The sequence below is a fragment of the Siniperca chuatsi genome, linkage group LG17 (genome assembly GCF_020085105.1).
Source record: "Siniperca chuatsi isolate FFG_IHB_CAS linkage group LG17, ASM2008510v1, whole genome shotgun sequence".
Taxonomy (NCBI): domain Eukaryota; kingdom Metazoa; phylum Chordata; class Actinopteri; order Centrarchiformes; family Sinipercidae; genus Siniperca; species Siniperca chuatsi.
This window is the reverse complement of record NC_058058.1, coordinates 22,732,829-22,751,682: the sequence shown is the minus strand read 5'-3', so window position 1 is coordinate 22,751,682 and position 18,854 is coordinate 22,732,829. Positions and strand designations below refer to the sequence as shown.

General features: G+C 39.6%; 1 protein-coding gene across 2 annotated transcripts in view; it reads left to right on the top strand.

Moving 5' to 3' along the window:
* The window catches only part of col22a1 (collagen, type XXII, alpha 1), a 58,407-nt gene that overhangs the window by 11,433 nt on the left and 28,120 nt on the right, over positions 1-18,854 (top strand). Inside the window, exons 5-21 of one of the 2 annotated variants that reach the window (XM_044171984.1) lie at positions 6,213-6,324; positions 6,876-6,999; positions 7,250-7,525; positions 7,706-7,786; positions 10,300-10,416; positions 10,529-10,573; positions 10,691-10,753; positions 11,015-11,053; positions 12,756-12,809; positions 12,913-12,966; positions 13,057-13,110; positions 14,696-14,749; positions 14,828-14,872; positions 16,755-16,808; positions 16,926-16,979; positions 17,523-17,558; positions 18,462-18,491. In XM_044171984.1, coding sequence (XP_044027919.1) covers positions 6,213-6,324; positions 6,876-6,999; positions 7,250-7,525; positions 7,706-7,786; positions 10,300-10,416; positions 10,529-10,573; positions 10,691-10,753; positions 11,015-11,053; positions 12,756-12,809; positions 12,913-12,966; positions 13,057-13,110; positions 14,696-14,749; positions 14,828-14,872; positions 16,755-16,808; positions 16,926-16,979; positions 17,523-17,558; positions 18,462-18,491 — 1,292 coding nt within the window. The remainder of the gene's footprint in view (positions 1-6,212; positions 6,325-6,875; positions 7,000-7,249; positions 7,526-7,705; positions 7,787-10,299; positions 10,417-10,528; positions 10,574-10,690; positions 10,754-11,014; positions 11,054-12,755; positions 12,810-12,912; positions 12,967-13,056; positions 13,111-14,695; positions 14,750-14,827; positions 14,873-16,754; positions 16,809-16,925; positions 16,980-17,522; positions 17,559-18,461; positions 18,492-18,854) is intronic. The other variant, XM_044171985.1, reaches the window with a different exon arrangement.

The window sequence follows — 18,854 nt, the reverse complement described above, 5'->3', positions numbered from 1 at the left end:
AAAAAGCTTTGCTTGCTGTTAGCTAACTCTCGTGGGCGGGACCTACACTGAAAGATGTAAGACACATCCCGATTGGCCAGCCTCGAACAGAGTGACAGCTTGGCAACATCCACAGTTAGCAGACAACAGACGGAGTTCTGCTCCCGCTCCGTCTTGGAGAGAAGACAGAAAATCAGCGCACAGGTATGTTTACACATAACTTCCGTCTTAGTGAGAACAAGAATGTTGTGTTTGAGCTGGTGCACGTCGACTGCTTTTGTTTAACGATCTGTGATATTGTAATGGGTTAAAAAAAAATCCATATTATTTTGTCCGCCTGTAGCTGCTAGCATAGCTCAATAAGCTAGTCAGTACCGTTACGCTGTGCATGTAGCTACTAGTTAACTGGACTGTTTAGGTTCAACAATCTAACGTTAGTTAATTCTATATTTGTGATGGGCTGTATTATTTTATCAGCCTGTAGCCAGCTTAACGATAGTTAATGTTAGTCATTTCCTCGTCTTAGGTGTCACGCTAGCTGAGCTGTCTGGGTTCCACCCACCTGTTTTGCGCATTTTCGATTTTAATAATAGCGGCAGACCTGTGACCCGTCACATCTGTGTGGAGCGACGAGGAGACTGTAACCTTCCTCACATTAATACACGAAACTAACAGAAATATCACATTTCACTCAGTTACACTTCGCTCACTCAGTTTCGGCCATCTTGTTGCGCCCTCTTATAATGGACAATTGGCGCCACCGACTGCTTATCTTGATGACCAACTCTGCTGGCTGACCGTGGGGCAAAGCTGATCATACCGCCCCTTAAAACCACAGCACAGTTCAGCAAAGATATCGATATCGGCATCGAATTCTTGTTGAACGAGCAATCAGAAGAGTGAAAGAGTATCATATCTGGGACAACACTCTTCTTCTAACTGACAGTCAGCCAGCTGTGGACCAACTCCTGCTTGATGACCAACTTTCAGCGACCACGTGATTTGGAAGGCCACATACCTGTTGCATAGAGTATGAATGTGTTATTGTTAAATGTTGTAGCCACTAATGAATGATCCTTTAGACAGTGGTGGGATGTAACTAAGTACATTTACTCAGGTACTTCCAATGTACTTCCATACATTTCAGAGGCAAATATTGTACTTTTTATTCCACTAAATTCATTTGACACAAAACATGATATGATATGATGCAGTACTGTGCTACTAATCTACCCAGTGGTATACAAAGTATCTAAAATTGGCTCCACATTGATGAATTACAACATTAAAATATTCTTACATGTATTACTTACAAGTAAATAATTTTATACTTTATATCCACTTTGTACTTAATGTATCTTACCTGTATTATAGTGTATTATATTTTGATTTGCTTAGAGATTCCTGTGTGCACTGACGTGATAGTGAGCAGCTGTAACAAAAGAGTTTCCCCTCGGGGATCAATAAAGTATTTCTGATTCTGATTCTGATTTGTTAGTGATAAAAACAGAATAATATAATATTCTATAATAAAATAAAATTTTTAAAAGGTGCCATTCTGCATACTGAGTACTTTTACTTTTGATACTTAAAGTCAATTTTTCTGATAATGCTTCTGTACTTAATAACTAAATTTCCAAGTCAGGACTTTTACTTGAGTATTGTTAGACTATGGTATTTCTACTCTTACTTAAGTCAAGGTTTTGAGTACTTCTTCCAACACTGACCTTAGAAACACAAAAAGTATGAATTCATGTTTGATATAATGTGTTGATTGATATGATGATCAACTGTGGGTTAATGTAACTACAGTGAGCTTGATGCTCATCAGGCCAAGTGCATTTCCCATTTGTTTACAACTGTCTTATATGTAGTTCTGCAGTAAGACAGTAACAGTAACAATTAGTGTATATATATATTATATATATTCTTATATATATATAAGAACAGTCACTCATATATATTATAAAATAATAGTTTTAATATTTATTTCTACATTGTTTAACAAGACCAGTTCCAATGACAATAATCCATTTTCCTAAAATACGCAAAACACGTCTCTTGGAATTTATTACATTTATAAATATTTACACATATAGGCTCCTAGATATACAGGTAAGACATCTGACAAGTATAGGAGACAGTTACTGGTGTTCCAGTTACCATTTAGCTGTCTGGAGACGCACATCCATACATGTACCAAGACAGTAAAGGGCCCCCTTTTCTTTCATCTGTCATCGTTTCATTATCCCTCCAGACACTTTCAGCTGTTATGTCCTCCTCAGTGTCAGTAATGAAATCGCACCAGCTCAATCCAGTTATTGCCAATTGACCTTGAACCTGCTAGTAGAATTTATGATTTCTTTTCGGTTTTGATTGGCCTTTCACGCATTTGACATGCCCCGCTTCAGAAATGTTACAGATGTCTGGGCTTTTAAGTTCTGCAAGCCTAAAACTAGGAGCTACATTAGGGTCATGCACCTTTGCATCTGGGCTGGCACCAAAGTGAGGAGCATTGGGATGTATGACAAAGCCACAGGGTGAGACATTTACATTGAACAGTTTTGAGTATTGTTCCAGCACCTCAGGTTCACGCTCAAGGCCCCTTTTCATTGCACTAGTTTGTTGTACTCCCTCGCACATGGCAAACCTCATAGAACAAACTGGCTGTTACTCTGGGCTGGTGCATTTCTTTCCTTAATGGACACTGAGACTGCTCTTGTGTGCCCTCCTCTTTCGTAGCTGCAATCTCCTGTGTGACATTCAGGCTCTCCAAATGGAAGAACTGGTGGAGGTTTGGGACAAAGTGTACTGCAATGGAAAATTTGGCACCATCCACAGGGAGTTTGGGGAACGCTGGGGCATCTGGGTGTTTGAAATGGCCAGTGGTGAACCTCGCGGCGCAGGTCAAAACCTGGAGTCAACCGCTAAAAGCTCAGACAAGCCATGCAGCACAGAGCATATTAGCAGTTGGGGTCTGAGGCGTTTTAGTTTTTCCCCAAGGGACAACACTGATGGATATGATAAATGTTACAAGTACAGGTATTAAATTCATTGTCCTTCCACACTTCTCTTAAAAGTTCAAATTGGTAACATACAACAATACACAACAGTATGACATAGTGTACAATAATAGTGACCATTGTAGAAAAGGTTTCGGTCGTAGTCATCTGGACACTGTTTTCAGAATCAAGACGTTTCGGCTCCCATCCGGAAGTCATTCTCAATTGTGAAAAAATTGGACGGGAACTGGAAATTTAAGCTACTCTGAGTTACATAAGCCCTGCCCTCAGGAGGGAATCTGCCTGAGTATCTGTTAATAGCTAGTTTCACCTGAAACTGACCTAATAGTTTCAAGATGGCCCAGTAATCAGTAATCAGGCCTATTGTTTTCTGGCTGCAAATAGTGACCATTACCTGTGTATGTTTGATAGAGCTTTGATTTACATACGCTCCTAGCAGATGGCTTTGGTTTCTTCACCACCAAGTGAAGCTTGGCACAGATCCCTTGAGAATGATACAAACAAGCAGCCATGATAGTAGTAATGTCTTTCTTTAATATATCAGTTATTGTCATAGTGTTTTACGCAATGTTGCACAAAGTTGCCTGTGTCCGTGGCCGATGCCATGTTTGTAGAGTGCTTGTGCAGGCCATAGTGGGTGGTACCTCCATCAAGCTGTAATGGGCACTCTGAAACAGCATGGCCACAAGACGGATGTATAAAACTTTGCCTGCTGCACAGGTAGACGATGATACATTTAACTGAATAGGCTCTTTGCCAGCTTGAAAAACAATCTACAGTAAAGACATAAAACTGGGACTACATGAAATTTCATAGATCATTTTTAAAATCATAATGTACTTATATTAAAGATCCATAACATTGTAATCTGATCATACAGAGCAAAGCATAAATGTTATTAACAATTGATTCTGGTCATGCACAAGCTGTACAATACTGCAGGACAATAATGTTACTGGTAACGTTAAGTAATATTTTATCTCTCACCAGTAACATCAATAATACCGTGTCACTACACATTCCCATACTTAGAAAGCTAAGTAACCATAAAGCCATATTCCCAAAGGTAATTTCGGTTGGTGGGCCACAAATCGGCAAAAGATAATGTGAATGAATGCTTTGCTTTCATCCACTACTGTAATGGGATTATTAGGAATTGGTGCATCAAGATAAGCAGTCGGTGGCGCCAATTGTCCATTATAAGAGGGCGCAACAAGATGGCCGAACTGAGTGAAAAAAACAATGTAGAAAACACGATGGAAATGTGACTTGTTTGTATTAACGTGAGGAAGGTTACAGTCTCTTCATCGCTCCACACAGATCTGACAGGTCACGGGTCTGCCGCTATTATTAAAATCACCTAAGACGAGGAAATGACTAACATTAACTATCGTTAAGCTGGCTACAGGCTGATAAAATAATACAGCACGTCACAAATATAGAATTAACTAACGTTAGATCGTTGAACCTAAACAGTCCAGTTAACTAGTAGCTACATGCACAGCATAACGGTAGTGACTAGCTTATTGAGCTACGCTAGCAGCTACAGGCGGACAAAATAATATGGATTTTTTTTAACCCATTACAATATCACAGATTGTTAAACAAAAGCAGTCGACGTGCACCAGCTCAAACACAACATTCTTGTTCTCACTAAGACGGAAGTTATGTGTAAACATACCTGTGCGCTGATTTTCTGTCTTCTCTCCAAGACGGAGCGGGAGCAGAACTCCGTCTGTTGTCTGCTAACTGTGGATGTTGCCAAGCTGTCACTCTGTTCGAGGCTGGCCAATCGGGATGTGTCTTACATCTTTCAGCGTAGGTCCCGCCCACGAGAGTCAGCTAACAGCAAGCAAAGCTTTTTGTTTCAAACGCAAAACTTGCGGTTTCAAAAGCAAAACTTTTGGATTTTCATTAATACATTTTAAATCACAAATTCATTTTACTTGCAATAAAAAAAATTTGATTGCAGTGTTGATAGTTTTGCTCTCAAATCTATTTTTTGATTGCATAATAAAGACACAAAAGTACCTTCATACAAGATCAGTCATATAGGCTGCATTGCAAAACTCTGCTTAATTTCCACACTGACAATAAATGGATGACACAAACAACAAAAAAATGAGAAACCCAAGGCAAACTGGTTTTAATGTACTTTAGCCAAAGCAGAGACAGCACCGTCTACTGAATAGCAGAGGTAACTGTTAAAGATAAAAGTGAATAAATGGCTTCCAAAATGAATGGAAGTTTATGTCCCCCTAAAAAGGTCAAAGGTCTTACAATCAGCTCAGAGAAACTCCCTGTGCTGAATGTAGGAAGTAATCTGAGTGCATAGTAATCTGTTATCCCTAACAGTGCATCTGAGAAACGGCTCTTGTTTTTAATGTTATTTTTTACTCTGTTGCTAATGGCACAGGGGCAGTCTGTGTGTCTTAACCACCTGTTTCCAGGCTATTTCTAATGACATTCACTAAGCTTTTTCCAGACTCTCACATTACCACCTTAATGTTCCGGTTTCCTCTTTGGAAGATTAGTGCACTGTTAGTGTTGATATTCCCACCGGAAACCGTACATCTCATAGATTTTGCTGCATTACTAAGGCCATGCAGGAATATGGCCATGTTGTCCTCATCCTGTTGGCTCGCTAATAGCGCAGAATGCGTTCAGAAGAGCTCAGTCCACACAACATAACCACCATCTTTAAATGAGATCTGCTGGACAAACTGGCAGCATTAGTGCTGTTCAAGCTCTCATCTGGCTGGCATTACCATAGCTACAGCTCTTGTTTGTTGTACATGGGAGTGTCCTTTCGAAACCACCTAAATATGATCTGTGGTTACACCACTTCAAATCATACGCTGCAGGGCAACATACACGCACGTGCACACACTCTCAGACTCACACGAGGGCCTTACCAGCGATGACAACTATATACTTTCCTCTGGCAGCAAAACTAACAAATGTCGAATGGCCAACAAAGGGCTCTATTTTCCAGTTATTCAGTAATACTGTGATTTTAATCTTTCCCCAAAAAGCCACAAACGCAGCGGCTGCAGGGTGTGGTGGGACTGACCCAATTAAACCTCAGTATACCCCGAGAAATCTGACAAAACCACAACTCAACCTCACAACTCAAGAACCCTGTGTGCTTATTTATGTGTGTGAGAGACTGTCTTGAGTCCAACAAGGCTATTTACTGTGTTGCTGCAGGGTTCAACCTGATGGAGTACTTCAATGTGAGAGATATTCTTGGAACCAGAGATGACGAAGGCCAAAGTTCTTATGTCCGCCTTGGCACCATGCCCATTGTACAGCAAACAGAGTAAGTGGCTATCCTGTTATACTGCAAACAATACAGTGCACATTACATATACTTCTAAATATTTAGTAAAGATGTGACCTGAAGTCGTGGCCAGAGTAACCTGTTAGGGAATCCCAGGGCAACATTTAATGTTGGGCACAATATTGCCCACAACTGTAATAGACAAGAATTGCAGGTAATAATGATATTGTACTCCAGTGGTGCAAATTCCCTAACAAATCTGCAATCATCAAATTATATCTAAAATCAATTGACATGCAGTGAATTTGGGGCTTTGGGGGTCTGGGGCCCCAGATCAGTTGCCAGCTTTGCCAAGTTGTGTAATTTAGCCTTGTTTAAAGGAATAGTTCAGCATTTTGGGAAATATGCTCATTTGCTTTCTTGCCAAGATGAGAACATATATCAGATTTATCAGCATTTCTTACGGTGGATGTTAAAATATAATACTGTATGCAAATATTTTGTTCATAATCAAAATATGTAGCAAAGCCAATCAAGTAAAAATAAAGCACAGTTTACGTTAGCAATAACTATGTGCATTTCCTCTGCAGAGATGTGTTTCCTCAGGGGTTGCCCGATGAATATGCCTTTGTGACGACATTCAAATTCAGGAAAACCTCAAGACGTGAAGATTGGTACCTCTGGCAAGTTTTTGACAAATATGGAATCCCACAGGTGGGTCAGCCAAATGTAAATAGTAATAAATGTGTCTGGATTTGGCCAATTATATATGGTCAAATTAGAATAGCTCACTGACTATTATTGGGCGTAAAACATAGAAATCTGTCATTGTATTATGCAATTCTTCGTCTTAAAGCAGGTTTAACTTTTTTCTAAAACTGTTATATGTCCCCCAAATCTTATATTAACAACAACATTTCTAAACTTGACTGACGTTAACATTATCCTGCCTCTGACATGTCAGGTGTCCATCCGCCTGGACGGTGAGAACAAGGCGGTGGAGTACAACGCTGTCGGCCTGACAAAAGATGCTGTCAGAGCTGTGTTCAAGAACCCTGAAGTTGACAACCTGTTTGATCGCAACTGGCACAAGATTGCCCTCAGCGTGGAAGCCAAGTCTGTGTCTCTGTACCTGGACTGCAAACACATCCAGACTTTGCCAATTGAAGACAGGGAGGACATTGATATCCAGGGAAAGACAGTGATTGGGAAGAGGCTGTATGACAGTGTTCCAATTGATGTGAGTCTTTACCTGCATGTGTGGTAGTTTAATATACCCATGTAGTGAAATTAAGCATTAGAGGAAGTGGTACATTTTAAATTTCCCAATATCCTCCACTCTGGAGATATTGTGTGTGTGAGACAAGGTTATTTTCTCGAGACTGTTCTGTTCATCAATTGTCTGTCTGTGTCCACGCAGTTTGACCTCCAGAGGATGATGATTTACTGTGATTCCAAGCATGCAGAGCTGGAAACCTGCTGTGATCTACCCAATGGACCTGTGAGTATTGTAGGCAGTGTCAAAAATCTCCTGCCATATCTTGCTCGACCAGTGAGATTCATTAAAGATTTGGCTGTCTACAAATGTACTAATACGTATATAATAATTCTGCAGATTGCAAAAAAGAATCCGATAAATAGATTTGTTTCTAATTGCAGGTTACTTTAACACAGTAGGCTGTCTTGTCTTCATCCCAAGCTAGTTTAAACACTTAAGTTGAAACACTCACACTGATTTTTAGCTTGAAAACACACCGCTAGGTTAACATGAACGTTCAGGTTTTGGCTTTGTTACTGACTGTAGCTAACATGTCACTAGGCTAATTTTCTAAAGCAACTGACTATTATTATAGGCTACTTCAGAGCTAATCAGGTGTGATCACATGTGATGGTTAGCTGCTAGCTAAGCAGCTAAGCTGAAAAACAAAACTAATCAGCTGTATCAGTCACCAAATTGTGAGTTCCCAGTCACAAGAGCACATAAATCAACCACTTACTGTATATTTGTCTGAGCAGTTGTTTGTCAGTCTTACATTTAAAGGCATAGTTTGACATTTTAAAAAACATGTCCGGAGTCTCTGCAGGCTGGCTAGCAACCTCACGGCAGTGGTGCCAACTTCTTCTCACTAGATTTGGGGACTTTTAAGACCCTTTTAGTAACTTTTTGGGCAGACCTGAACTTCTCCAGCTTGAGGAGAGTCGCCAGTTGAGTTGCCAAGTGGGAGGAGTCGCTGGTTACGCAAGTGTTTTTCTCCAATCTGTATTCCCATTTAAATCTTTTCTTTAAATGATGTTCTCAATGTCACTTAACACTGAAGCTCTGATGATGTAACAGAGAATTCAGAGAAATCATGTTCTGTTTGTAATTTTGGCATGGCGGACAGGTCTAAATACTACAATACCCATAAGCCTCGGCCGCCGTTACCATGGAGAAGAAGAGGCCAGTCAGAGGCACAAATCAGAGTGGTAGCGAATTCAAAGTGGCTTCGTTGTTACAGTAGAGAACAAAACACAGCGCCATAGTTGCTGAATTCACCCACAATTGACCAAGAATTTAAAAGTGAATTGATTTAAGCTGCAGATTGTGTTTTCAGTTGTCTCAGCACCGTAATCTCTAGCTTCCACCTGTCATTAGCGGCACACGTTCCAAAATTTTAAGCTCGGTGATTGGATGTAGTTAACGTCTACCTTGAAGTTTTTATGCACCTTGTACCTTTGACTTTTTATCAAAGAACCAGATATTTTGGAATGGAGTTCTAAATCTTTTGTACTGATAACTGGGAAAGTTTTATGCTGATCCAAGTGCTCCAACTGTGAGTCACGTAATATTGTCCATGGGGAAAAAGAATGGGACATTTACTTCCGGAACCAGGGACATCCGAAATTGTTCCTCCCACTTTGCAACTCTTTATTTCTCAGTAAATGTGCTCTCCTGTGCCTGCGGCTCTCTGGACTGACTGTGTTCAGTGAATAAGGGAGAGCAGAAGCATGCTGAGTCCACCAATCAGAAGCCAGACAGAAATGTGAATAAGCTGTGAATGTGCATACCTAACGACCAGTCACTGATCCCCATAGTTTCCCCATGGCCACCAGAGGTCTGGGAGCTCCTTCTCTTTTGTTTTTGACTATTAAAGTTTTATCTTCTCTCTGAATACACAGAGTTTTCAAGCGTTTACAAGAGTTTATTCCAGTGTCTGGATCCTCTCTGTTCGTGATTGCACAGTTTATACAGTCAACATAATAGGTTTTGAATTTAGAGGTAGATATAGATGCGTATTGATGTGACAACAGCAACTTGAAAAACAATAATGGCTAATGATAAAGCTAGTTAATATCTCTTACGTTTAGTTTGACTTGATTTTATTTAAACTTTTATTTAAACTTTATTTTTATTTTACTTTGATATATTTGAATACAGTAGTTGTATTATGACAGTAGTTACAAATTAGTGTGTGATGTCATCTTTTTGAGCAGGCTTTAGCTACTTTCCATTGATAATAGCTGGCAACACTGCCTCATGGTGAAGACAAGAGTCCAGGAAGTCACTGCGTCTAGCCGCTGTTCACCAAGGAATAGTTACAGCATGTACCTCCCCCTGTAATTAAAGGTTTTTCATGTTAGATTGTGAACTTTAGAGTGTTGGAAGGTGTATTTTTGAACTTTGGACAGGCTAAGTATAGCTGTTTTTCCTTGCTTCCAGTCTTTATCTTAAGCTAAGCTAATTACCAAGATAAGCTAAATGCTAAGCTGAGCTGCATACTTAATGCAAAGTCATTAGAGCGGTATTGATCTTCTCATCTAACTCTCGGCATGAAAGCGAGGAAGTGTATTTCCCAAATTTTTGAAAAAAAATCAGCTGCTAGGACACACTGATAACTTCCACAACATCGTCAGAAAGCCATTTTTTGTCAAGCCAGAGTGGTTTAATGCTCATCAGATACTCCTGACACCACTACTGCTACAACTTTTTTTTTGGTTTGACCGTTGCTTATGGCATAAATCATGTCATTTCAGTGCCCTAAGAAAGTTGTGACAGAGGTCCCCCCTGTGGAGATCCCCACTCCAACACCTACTGTTGTGGAGCAACAAAGAGGCCCTCAAGTGAACTGCTCCTGCCCTGCAGGAGTGAAGGTAAAGCCACCTGATTCTACCAGACTTTGTCCCTGTCTACTAGTTCCCCAGATGAGTGGGAATCCTTTCTTTAATGGCTTTCGAAAGACGTCTGTATTTTCATTTCTCGCAGGGAGAGATCGGTGCACCCGGTGTTGCAGGTCCTAAGGGTGAAAAGGTCATCTACCATTGCCTTTTAAGTACAAGTTTGGGTGTGACAAAAGACTACAGTTTCATTATGTTCCGGAGTTGTTCGTTCTACTTTTTTATTGTGTGAACATGCCTGTGTTTTCAGGGTGACACTGGCCCTAAGGGTGCCTTTGGACCGCCAGGAATCAGAGGAGAAAAAGGAGAAACTGTATGGAAATTTAAAGTGTGCACATTTACAAGTGTAGCTTTCCTTTTAATGGAGAGATAACAGCTCATTGATTGAGGTTCAGCTCATCGTGTTTAGTGCTGTTATGATAGTGATAGTTTTCAAAGCTTTGTTGTTACTGTACAGTAGATATACTATCATACATATACTATCATTTCAGATTGCATGCCTTCCAGCTATTATCTCATCTGCTTTTCTTCCTGCCTCGATAATAATTGATCCTTATCGATGAATTATTTGCAGGGCAAAGTAATCTCTGTCAAAGGCGACAGAGGTGAGAAGGTAAGTAAACCTGCTCTTCCTGATGCTGCATGAGCATCATGTTTGTCTCTGTGCATATTTTATATGCATGTAAATCTTAGACACAATTTTCTAATTTCTTTCTTTTAAAATATTTGATATCTTTCTTTTTTCCTATCTTTTGTTTCACGTCTTTCTTTTATATGTTATCATACGTTTGACCTCTTTTCTGTCAGGGAGTGGCTAGGAAAATGCTCGTATCTGTTATTGTCAGAATTACAGGACAGGTTACCACAGAGGATGTGTAGCAGAGAGGGCAGGCCTACGCAGACGCCCACTCACTTCAAATCACAGCCTCTGTACTGCTTGGCAGTGCCAGCTGAGAGTCTCAGAGTATAATTTATTCCTTGAGACAAAATCCTCGGCATGCATCATTCAAGCTTCCAGAGAGGGAAACTTAAAATGGCCACAAGAGGTCTGGAAGACGAGACATGGTCTTTTCACTTGTGGTATCTACTTTGGCTGCGATAGTTTTGAGAATGCATCTGTAAATTCTTTTGCATAATACAGGTGTACCTAGTATATAACTCTGTTGTCTCTGGTTAAAAGAAAACAGTAGGGAGCCTTCTTATTTTAACGTCAGTAAGTCAGACAGACAGCTGAACTCATTTCATGACAAATTTATTTTCAGTTCTTGCTGCTGGAAAACTTGCTGGTTTGATAAAACTGCATTAAATCAAACTTTAATGCAGAGCATCCCTGTTGCTTTTCTATTTCTTACTTTCTGCACAAGCATCTGTCTTCACTTTCTCCCAGAGAAGGCTGCAATTTGTTGTTGTAAACTTTTCTAAAGCTGATGCAAAAACATGACGTAAGCCGACTTCAAGCTGTGGTTAAAAATGGCTATGTCGGTCATCGAGTTGCATGGGGTGAAAGTGAATTCATCCGGCTTTGAATGCCTCTAATTGCATCTTTAACCGACAAGAACAGACAATTCCCAGTGTAGCAGTGTTGTTATAGATAATGTCTTTGTCGTTGTAGGGCGCAGCAGAGCAGAGGCCTTTCTCCTAATCACTGTGATGAAAGAAATGACGTGCGTTAAAATGATATAAGCTCCTAAAATAATTAAAGGCAACCTTCTGTGACTTGTAAAGTGGTTTATGAAGCAGAGGGAAGTCTTGCGGTGGGCAAGACCTCATGGTACTGTGTAATTTAACAGCCATTACTTTTCACTTAGTCCAGCTCTCCAATTCCAAGGGATTCCTTGGCATAGCATATGACATCAGTGTACAAACCAAAAGTGCAACACTCTGAGGACAATGGAAAGCCATTGTTCCTTGAGTCTTTGGTTGGATGTGCGACCAGACCATAGCGGGTCTCGGGGAAGCTGTTGACAGCTGTTAGCATATTCTGGCTCCCAAACATTTACTCAAAAGTTTGTATGTGTTTTTGTGTATCTTGACTTGTGTAACTCTTTGTGTTCTGTGCGCAATGTTAACTTCTGTCTTTTGTCCAAATGTCTGTGTTACTGTATGCTCCATTGTTCGATTAATCATGTCAGTTCATATCTAACATATGTACTTTGTTCTACACTAATCCTCCAACCACCATGTACTAAACCATGTTCTGTGATGCTACCAGGTTGATATTCTGACGGCACGCCATCGTCGCCCGTATTACCGGCCATCCTGCATGCTTACGTATTACAGCACAGTCAAAGTAAATACTTGCCTTCTGTTTACAGGGTGATACAGGCAGTATAGGGTTGACAGGTGCTCCGGGACAAAAAGGAGAGAAGGTGTGGCTCTTGTGAACCTGGACATGTGGAGGATTCCTTTAATATGTTTAATCTTAAAAGTTCACATACTGGTATTAATTATGTGTTTCCAATCATTTGACAGGGACTTGGTGGTGTGCCAGGAATTGATGGCTTACCTGGAGACAAAGGAGACAAAGTAAGAAATACATTTTTTGATATGTTGATCTGGATTTATAGACACTTTGCAAATGTGTATGTTTTCATCTTTATGTTTTTTTGTAAATAGGGAGGAGAAGGACGGGCTGGTGATCCGGGGCTGCCAGGTGCAGATGGGCCAAAGGTGTGCGAATGTGGTCTTCCCATTTTTAATCCATTCATGAGCCAGTGCACATGCATTTAGCTCATTTTTGAAGGATTTTAAAATAATGTTGATGTGGGTAAAAAAGAAAAAAAAAACAAGATATCTTTAGTCATTCTGGTGTTGGCACTGATCTCAGAGACGCACTTGTTCTGTTAAATGGGCGTACATACGTTTTTCTGGACAATTACCTCTCAGCCTGTTATCGATTTCCTGTGAAAAAAGGGGGCAGTTTGGTTGACCTTCCCTTGGATGAAGCAGCAGCTGGTGAAAGAGCCAGAAGGGGGAGGAGGGAGGGGTTCTGGCTCAGGTTTGGCCAATGGACTGTGACAGGCTGCTCGACCCAGGACTGGATTGCCCCCTTTTGATACAACACAGGGAATACTGCATCAGTGAAATGCCACTTTCATGGTACAGGGTAGAGACTGTAGATGCATGTAAAAGGCTATAAGAAAATAGAGCTCACCTACTAACTTTTGACCTGGAATATAGTATTACAGTTAAGATGTGATGTGAAATTGCCATAACTCAAAATAAATAAAGTAACTGAAATATTTGTGTGTAAGGAGGTGAACACTCAAATAGAAGCCTATCACCTAATTTTGACAGTTGCTTTACCATTGTTAGCTTTGCAAATATGGCGCCTAATCTGCAGTATATGTGGCAACATGTTTTGTGGAATGTGGTTTTATAAATACTCCACTATTCATTTTTTATATTATAAATATAATATTCATTAATATGTTAATATTATCTGCTTCTAAATAGTTAAAATAATAATAATAATAATAATAATGATAAAGCATTTAAGTGATGACAAAACATTTTTGCCAGCAAGCTGTTAGCCTGAACTTTCACAGCAGCAGAAGCAAGAAAAGCACAGGTGCTATCAATAACATTAACGATGACAGTGTGACACTGAGCCAAATGGAATTCAGCAATCATTAATTTTATTATTTACACCTGTGCTTTTCCTCTGTGACATGTCAAAATGTCTTTCGTGAAAAATGCCTATTCAGTCACGTATTCTTTACAATACATTAGTGAATGATCTGATTAACCCATCAGTAGTTGATGCTGCACACATAACAAAGTGATATTTTACTCCAGAGCACTGTAAAGAGGCCAAATTACATTCATTTTTTTCATTCAGTCATAAAACTAAGCTTTCAAAATCCAGCTGACAGTACTGATTAAAGCAGCAGTTTTTGTGATAAACCTGATTAAGACCAAAAAGGAGGTTTTCAGTAATACCGTCTTAACAGCTTCAAATAGGTTCTGTGTAAACATTTTAAAGTTATGGCTTCAAATATCAGTCAGGCCAACATCTATTTTATAGCACAACTGCAGGCCCACTGTGGTGTATCATTCAGATGGGAAAGCTGTTTCTTTTTTGGGGGTTCAGGTTTCTTAGTTGGTCAGTGAAATGTCTCACATTGATTCAGCTCTGACTCAGCAGTCCACCAGTTGGCCTACAGTTTATTGCTGAGTCAGTAACAGTGGCAACCTTTGAGTCTCAAGTCAATAAAGCCCACGAATATAATGTTGTTCAATTTATATCATATAGGGAATTCAAGGGGATGCAGGAATTCCTGGCGTGCCAGGACCAAAAGGCGTCACTGTGAGTATAGTCTGAATGCACTTGGTTTAAAAATGATTGGTTAAAAACTGATATTGAGGTTGCTGTGTTTTGTTGTAGGGTGAATCGGGTATAAAAGGTGAAAAAGGAACTTCAGGAGCCAGGGTAAGTAATACTGTACCAGTTCCTTGATATAAGACATCAAATTTGAATTGTTGAATGTAAACAGATCACCATGTGTCACATTCACACAGTTACAGTATTCCTTTATGGGAGCTGCCTGCTCCAGCTGTTAGTGTTGGCCTTATAGCTCTACTGCAGCAGATAGGGGTTCAGCATCTTGCTCAAGAGCACTTGATCGAAATAGTAGTTTCTGAAGAACAAGAGAAAGTTACTCATTTATTTTCACTGTCCATGTTTTACCAGCATGTCCTGGGATTTGAACCATGATGTTAGTTTGAACCTGTACAGAATAGAGTTCATACTTCAAATCCTGACGACAGGGTTAACTTCTGAGAGAGACCATTCTTCTCAGAGGAACAGAGAACTGAGGGGCGTAATTGTGCAAACAGATGTGGCTTCCTTGATTCACTCGCCACACTTCCTGTCTGGGATTCTGTGAGGGCGTTTGGCTCTAAAGCAGCTCATTCAGGCCTACTAAAGCTCTGTTGATGTCTGAAGTTTCCTCTGAGCTGCTAATACCTTCCTCCTTTTGCCATCACAATGATGTTAGAATGCAGTTCAGACTGCACATAAATCAATGAAAGGTTATCTCCCAGCATCTCAATAGTTTCCAATTGAAGTCAAGTTGTCAAGATGTTTTTGTGATCATGATTTGAGTGATACTACAAGTAACAGATCGAGTAACCACAGCATGAAGATGTAAGAAACAGTTGTAAAAATTACTTTTGTGTCATGCTAAGATGTCAACATTTAAAAAAATAAATTTAAACAACTTTTTCAAGGGGTCCGTATAAACATGGAATCAGTACATTGATTACTTTGCCATATGGCATGAGGGCGTGTAGCAGGTTCTAGGTATACTGAAGCTCCATTCAAACATGCCGATGCCAGGTTTAGAGGTCAGTAAGCAGTTTCCTGTTGGTGAAAACTGGAAAAGTACTTGCCAGGGATGTGTTTTGGGCTGCTTAAAAATCTGCTCTCTACTAGCCATGCTAAGCTCTGGGGATGGTGATGCGGGCCAGTCAGTCCACCACTTTGGTCCAGACAGAAATATCTCAACTGGATGGATTGCCATGAAATTGTGTATAGACATTCATGTCGCCCACAGGATGAACTGTAACAACTTTAGTGGTCTCTGACTTTTCATCTAGTGCCGCCATTAGGTCATAATTTCACCTGGCTTAATACGTTTATGACCAAATACCTGCAGAACCAATGACATTCCCATCAGCCTCAGCTGCACTTTGTATTTAGTGCTAATTAGCAAATGTTAGCATGCTAACATACTAAACCAAGATAGTGACTGTCAATGGTAAACACATATACCTGCCGTTAACATTGTCATTGTGTGCGTGTTAGCATGCTGACATTAGCATTTAGCTCAAAGCACCACTGTCGTGGATGTGTTAAGGAGAACGCTGTGCCTCAGTGCAGCGCATCACAGAGCTAGTCTACTAGCTTGGCTGTCGACCCTTCAGTCTTGTTTTTTGATACATTTTTCCATTTCATTCACTTCTGACAGGTCTTTTTACTTGGATTTTCTGTTGATGACATTTAAGTTTCTTGCCTCTATCTGTCTATAAGCCATAGCTATAGCTGCACATGCTAACTATACCAAACTTTTATTTGTTGCAAATAAACTGGAAATGTAACATACTTCACAACAAAAAACACACCAGACATTGGGTTTTTGGATTAGTAAACATAAACGTTTTCACAACCTTATAAATCACTTTTATTTAATATCAGTGGAGTACAAAAACTAGCATTTATTTATATAATATAGCCAGAATTATTATTTAAACTTAAATTGTCTTTAGCAATACTTTACACATGCTTTCTTGTACACTTGTTTCCATTTTAGGGCGAGGCAGGTTTGGATGGATTACCTGGCAAACCTGGTGTTCCTGGGAAAGATGTAAGTCATGATCCTCCTCCTGTTATCTGCAGTTACAAACAGACAACAGATATCCATCTTTGACAGCTTTGGCGAGTCACCTTTGTATTAATGAAGTTTTTGTCTAAAATTGATTAGGGTTTGAGAGGACTGGTTGGTGCACCCGGGGCCAACGGAATTAAAGGCAACAAGGTATGCCCCCCCCCCCTCCCTTGCTGGATTCAAAATACCCTGTTCACTTGATTAAAAATAATTCAAAGAGGATATTGCTGTAAGCATAACGTTATTGGGCTGCACTGATATAAATCATTTAAAAGCGGTATCATTAGTTTCCCAAGCTTCTGTCTGCACCCTCCAGACATTCCCCTGTCTCCTCTGTGTACCATCAAAGTCAGCCCACTCATTTGTCTGAGAAAATAAAAAGCAGAGTTCACTTGTCTGTCTGTAATTACTGACTTTGATGATTGTTCCAGTGGTGCACACATGCTTATACCACACCCATATGCATGCACAAAGATGCACGCATTCACACATATGCACAAAGAATTGCCGTGGTATTTTACCCACAAGTTTCACTTTCCTTTAGGCCTACAATAAGTACACACTTTGACACGCGTCATCTCATAAATTATGGTCGTTGCCGTATCATTACCATATTGCCCAAGGTGCTTTACCTTGAAAGTCTCTTGATTGTAATGACGGGTTTTCATTCTTGTCGTGTGCACTACGTCACAGGGCGAGAGAGGCCTTCCTGGATTACCTGGGGATATGGTAAGTTCCAAAAATAGACCAAAAGGATATAAGAATTAGATTCTTTACAGGCAGAATTACAGGCTTGTTTAGCGATGAAGAACATAATGGAGTGATGGAGTTAAAAAGATGAAGTGTTTTTAAAAAGGCAAACAACAACAACAACAACAAAAAACTAATAAACAAACATGTCATTAAAATGTGTATTGTACATTTTATCTAGGATCGTGACCTACTAACCTTGCTCTCTAAGTGGAAGCACATATCCAGAGGGGGGTGCTGTTCTCCTGACGGAAGAAGCTGAACAGTTAGTCAAATAACTGATTAGTTGATTGACAGAAAATAAATCGGCAGCCATTTTGACAATCGATTAATCGTTTCATTTTCAAGCAAAAATGACAAAAGTTTGCTGGTCCCAGCTTCTAAAATACAAGGATGTAGATAAACAGAATTTCTTTGGGTTCTTTCTTTTGGTGGGGTTAAACAAGCTATCTGAATGCTTCTCCATGTGCTGTAGGAAATGTAATGGGCCTTTTTAAAAATTTTTTTTTAACTATTTTCTGACATTTTATAAATAAAGCAAAATCATGATCAGATTATGAAAATAATCATTGGTGGCAGCCTTATGAAGGACAGAAGAACACATTCTTCCAATTTATTTTCTTCAGTCACAAAAAGGGGGAATAATTTAACAGAAGAAGCAACATTATCTTTTCGACATGAGGCCATAGAGGGGTTCTTGATGTCAGATATGCTATGAAACACTAAAAATACCACTTGTGTGAGATAAGGGTTACCAGTTGTATTGCCCATGGCCTTATTTCTTCACAGTACTTAAACCAAGGTAGCAAAATGAATGTGACAATGATATAATTTGAATAATAACATACTGTGATTATATATTCATCTTTCCTTTTAATTTAGGTTCAAAAAGAGGGCTTACGGGGTGAAAAGGTGAGTAATTGTTCAATAATGAAATAGTTTATCATGGTTGCCTCATTAACAGTTAAGTAAATATTTAAAGACTGCCTCATAGTATTAATTATCATAAATCAGAATTAACTACGCTATTTTAGGAAAAGAATTGGGTAGCAGATAATAAATGCAGTGTTATTCCCATCATGAAAAATGCAGTGATCAACATGAACACCAAAACAACTAAACACACCACTATGGACTATATTGTGGTGTATTTACTTTGTAGGAAATTTACTTATGTGTGTGAAAAATAATTTACAGAGTAAACTGTAACTGCAATCTGTAATACTAACCAAAGTTATATTATGTATATAATGATATGTGTAATACATACTCATG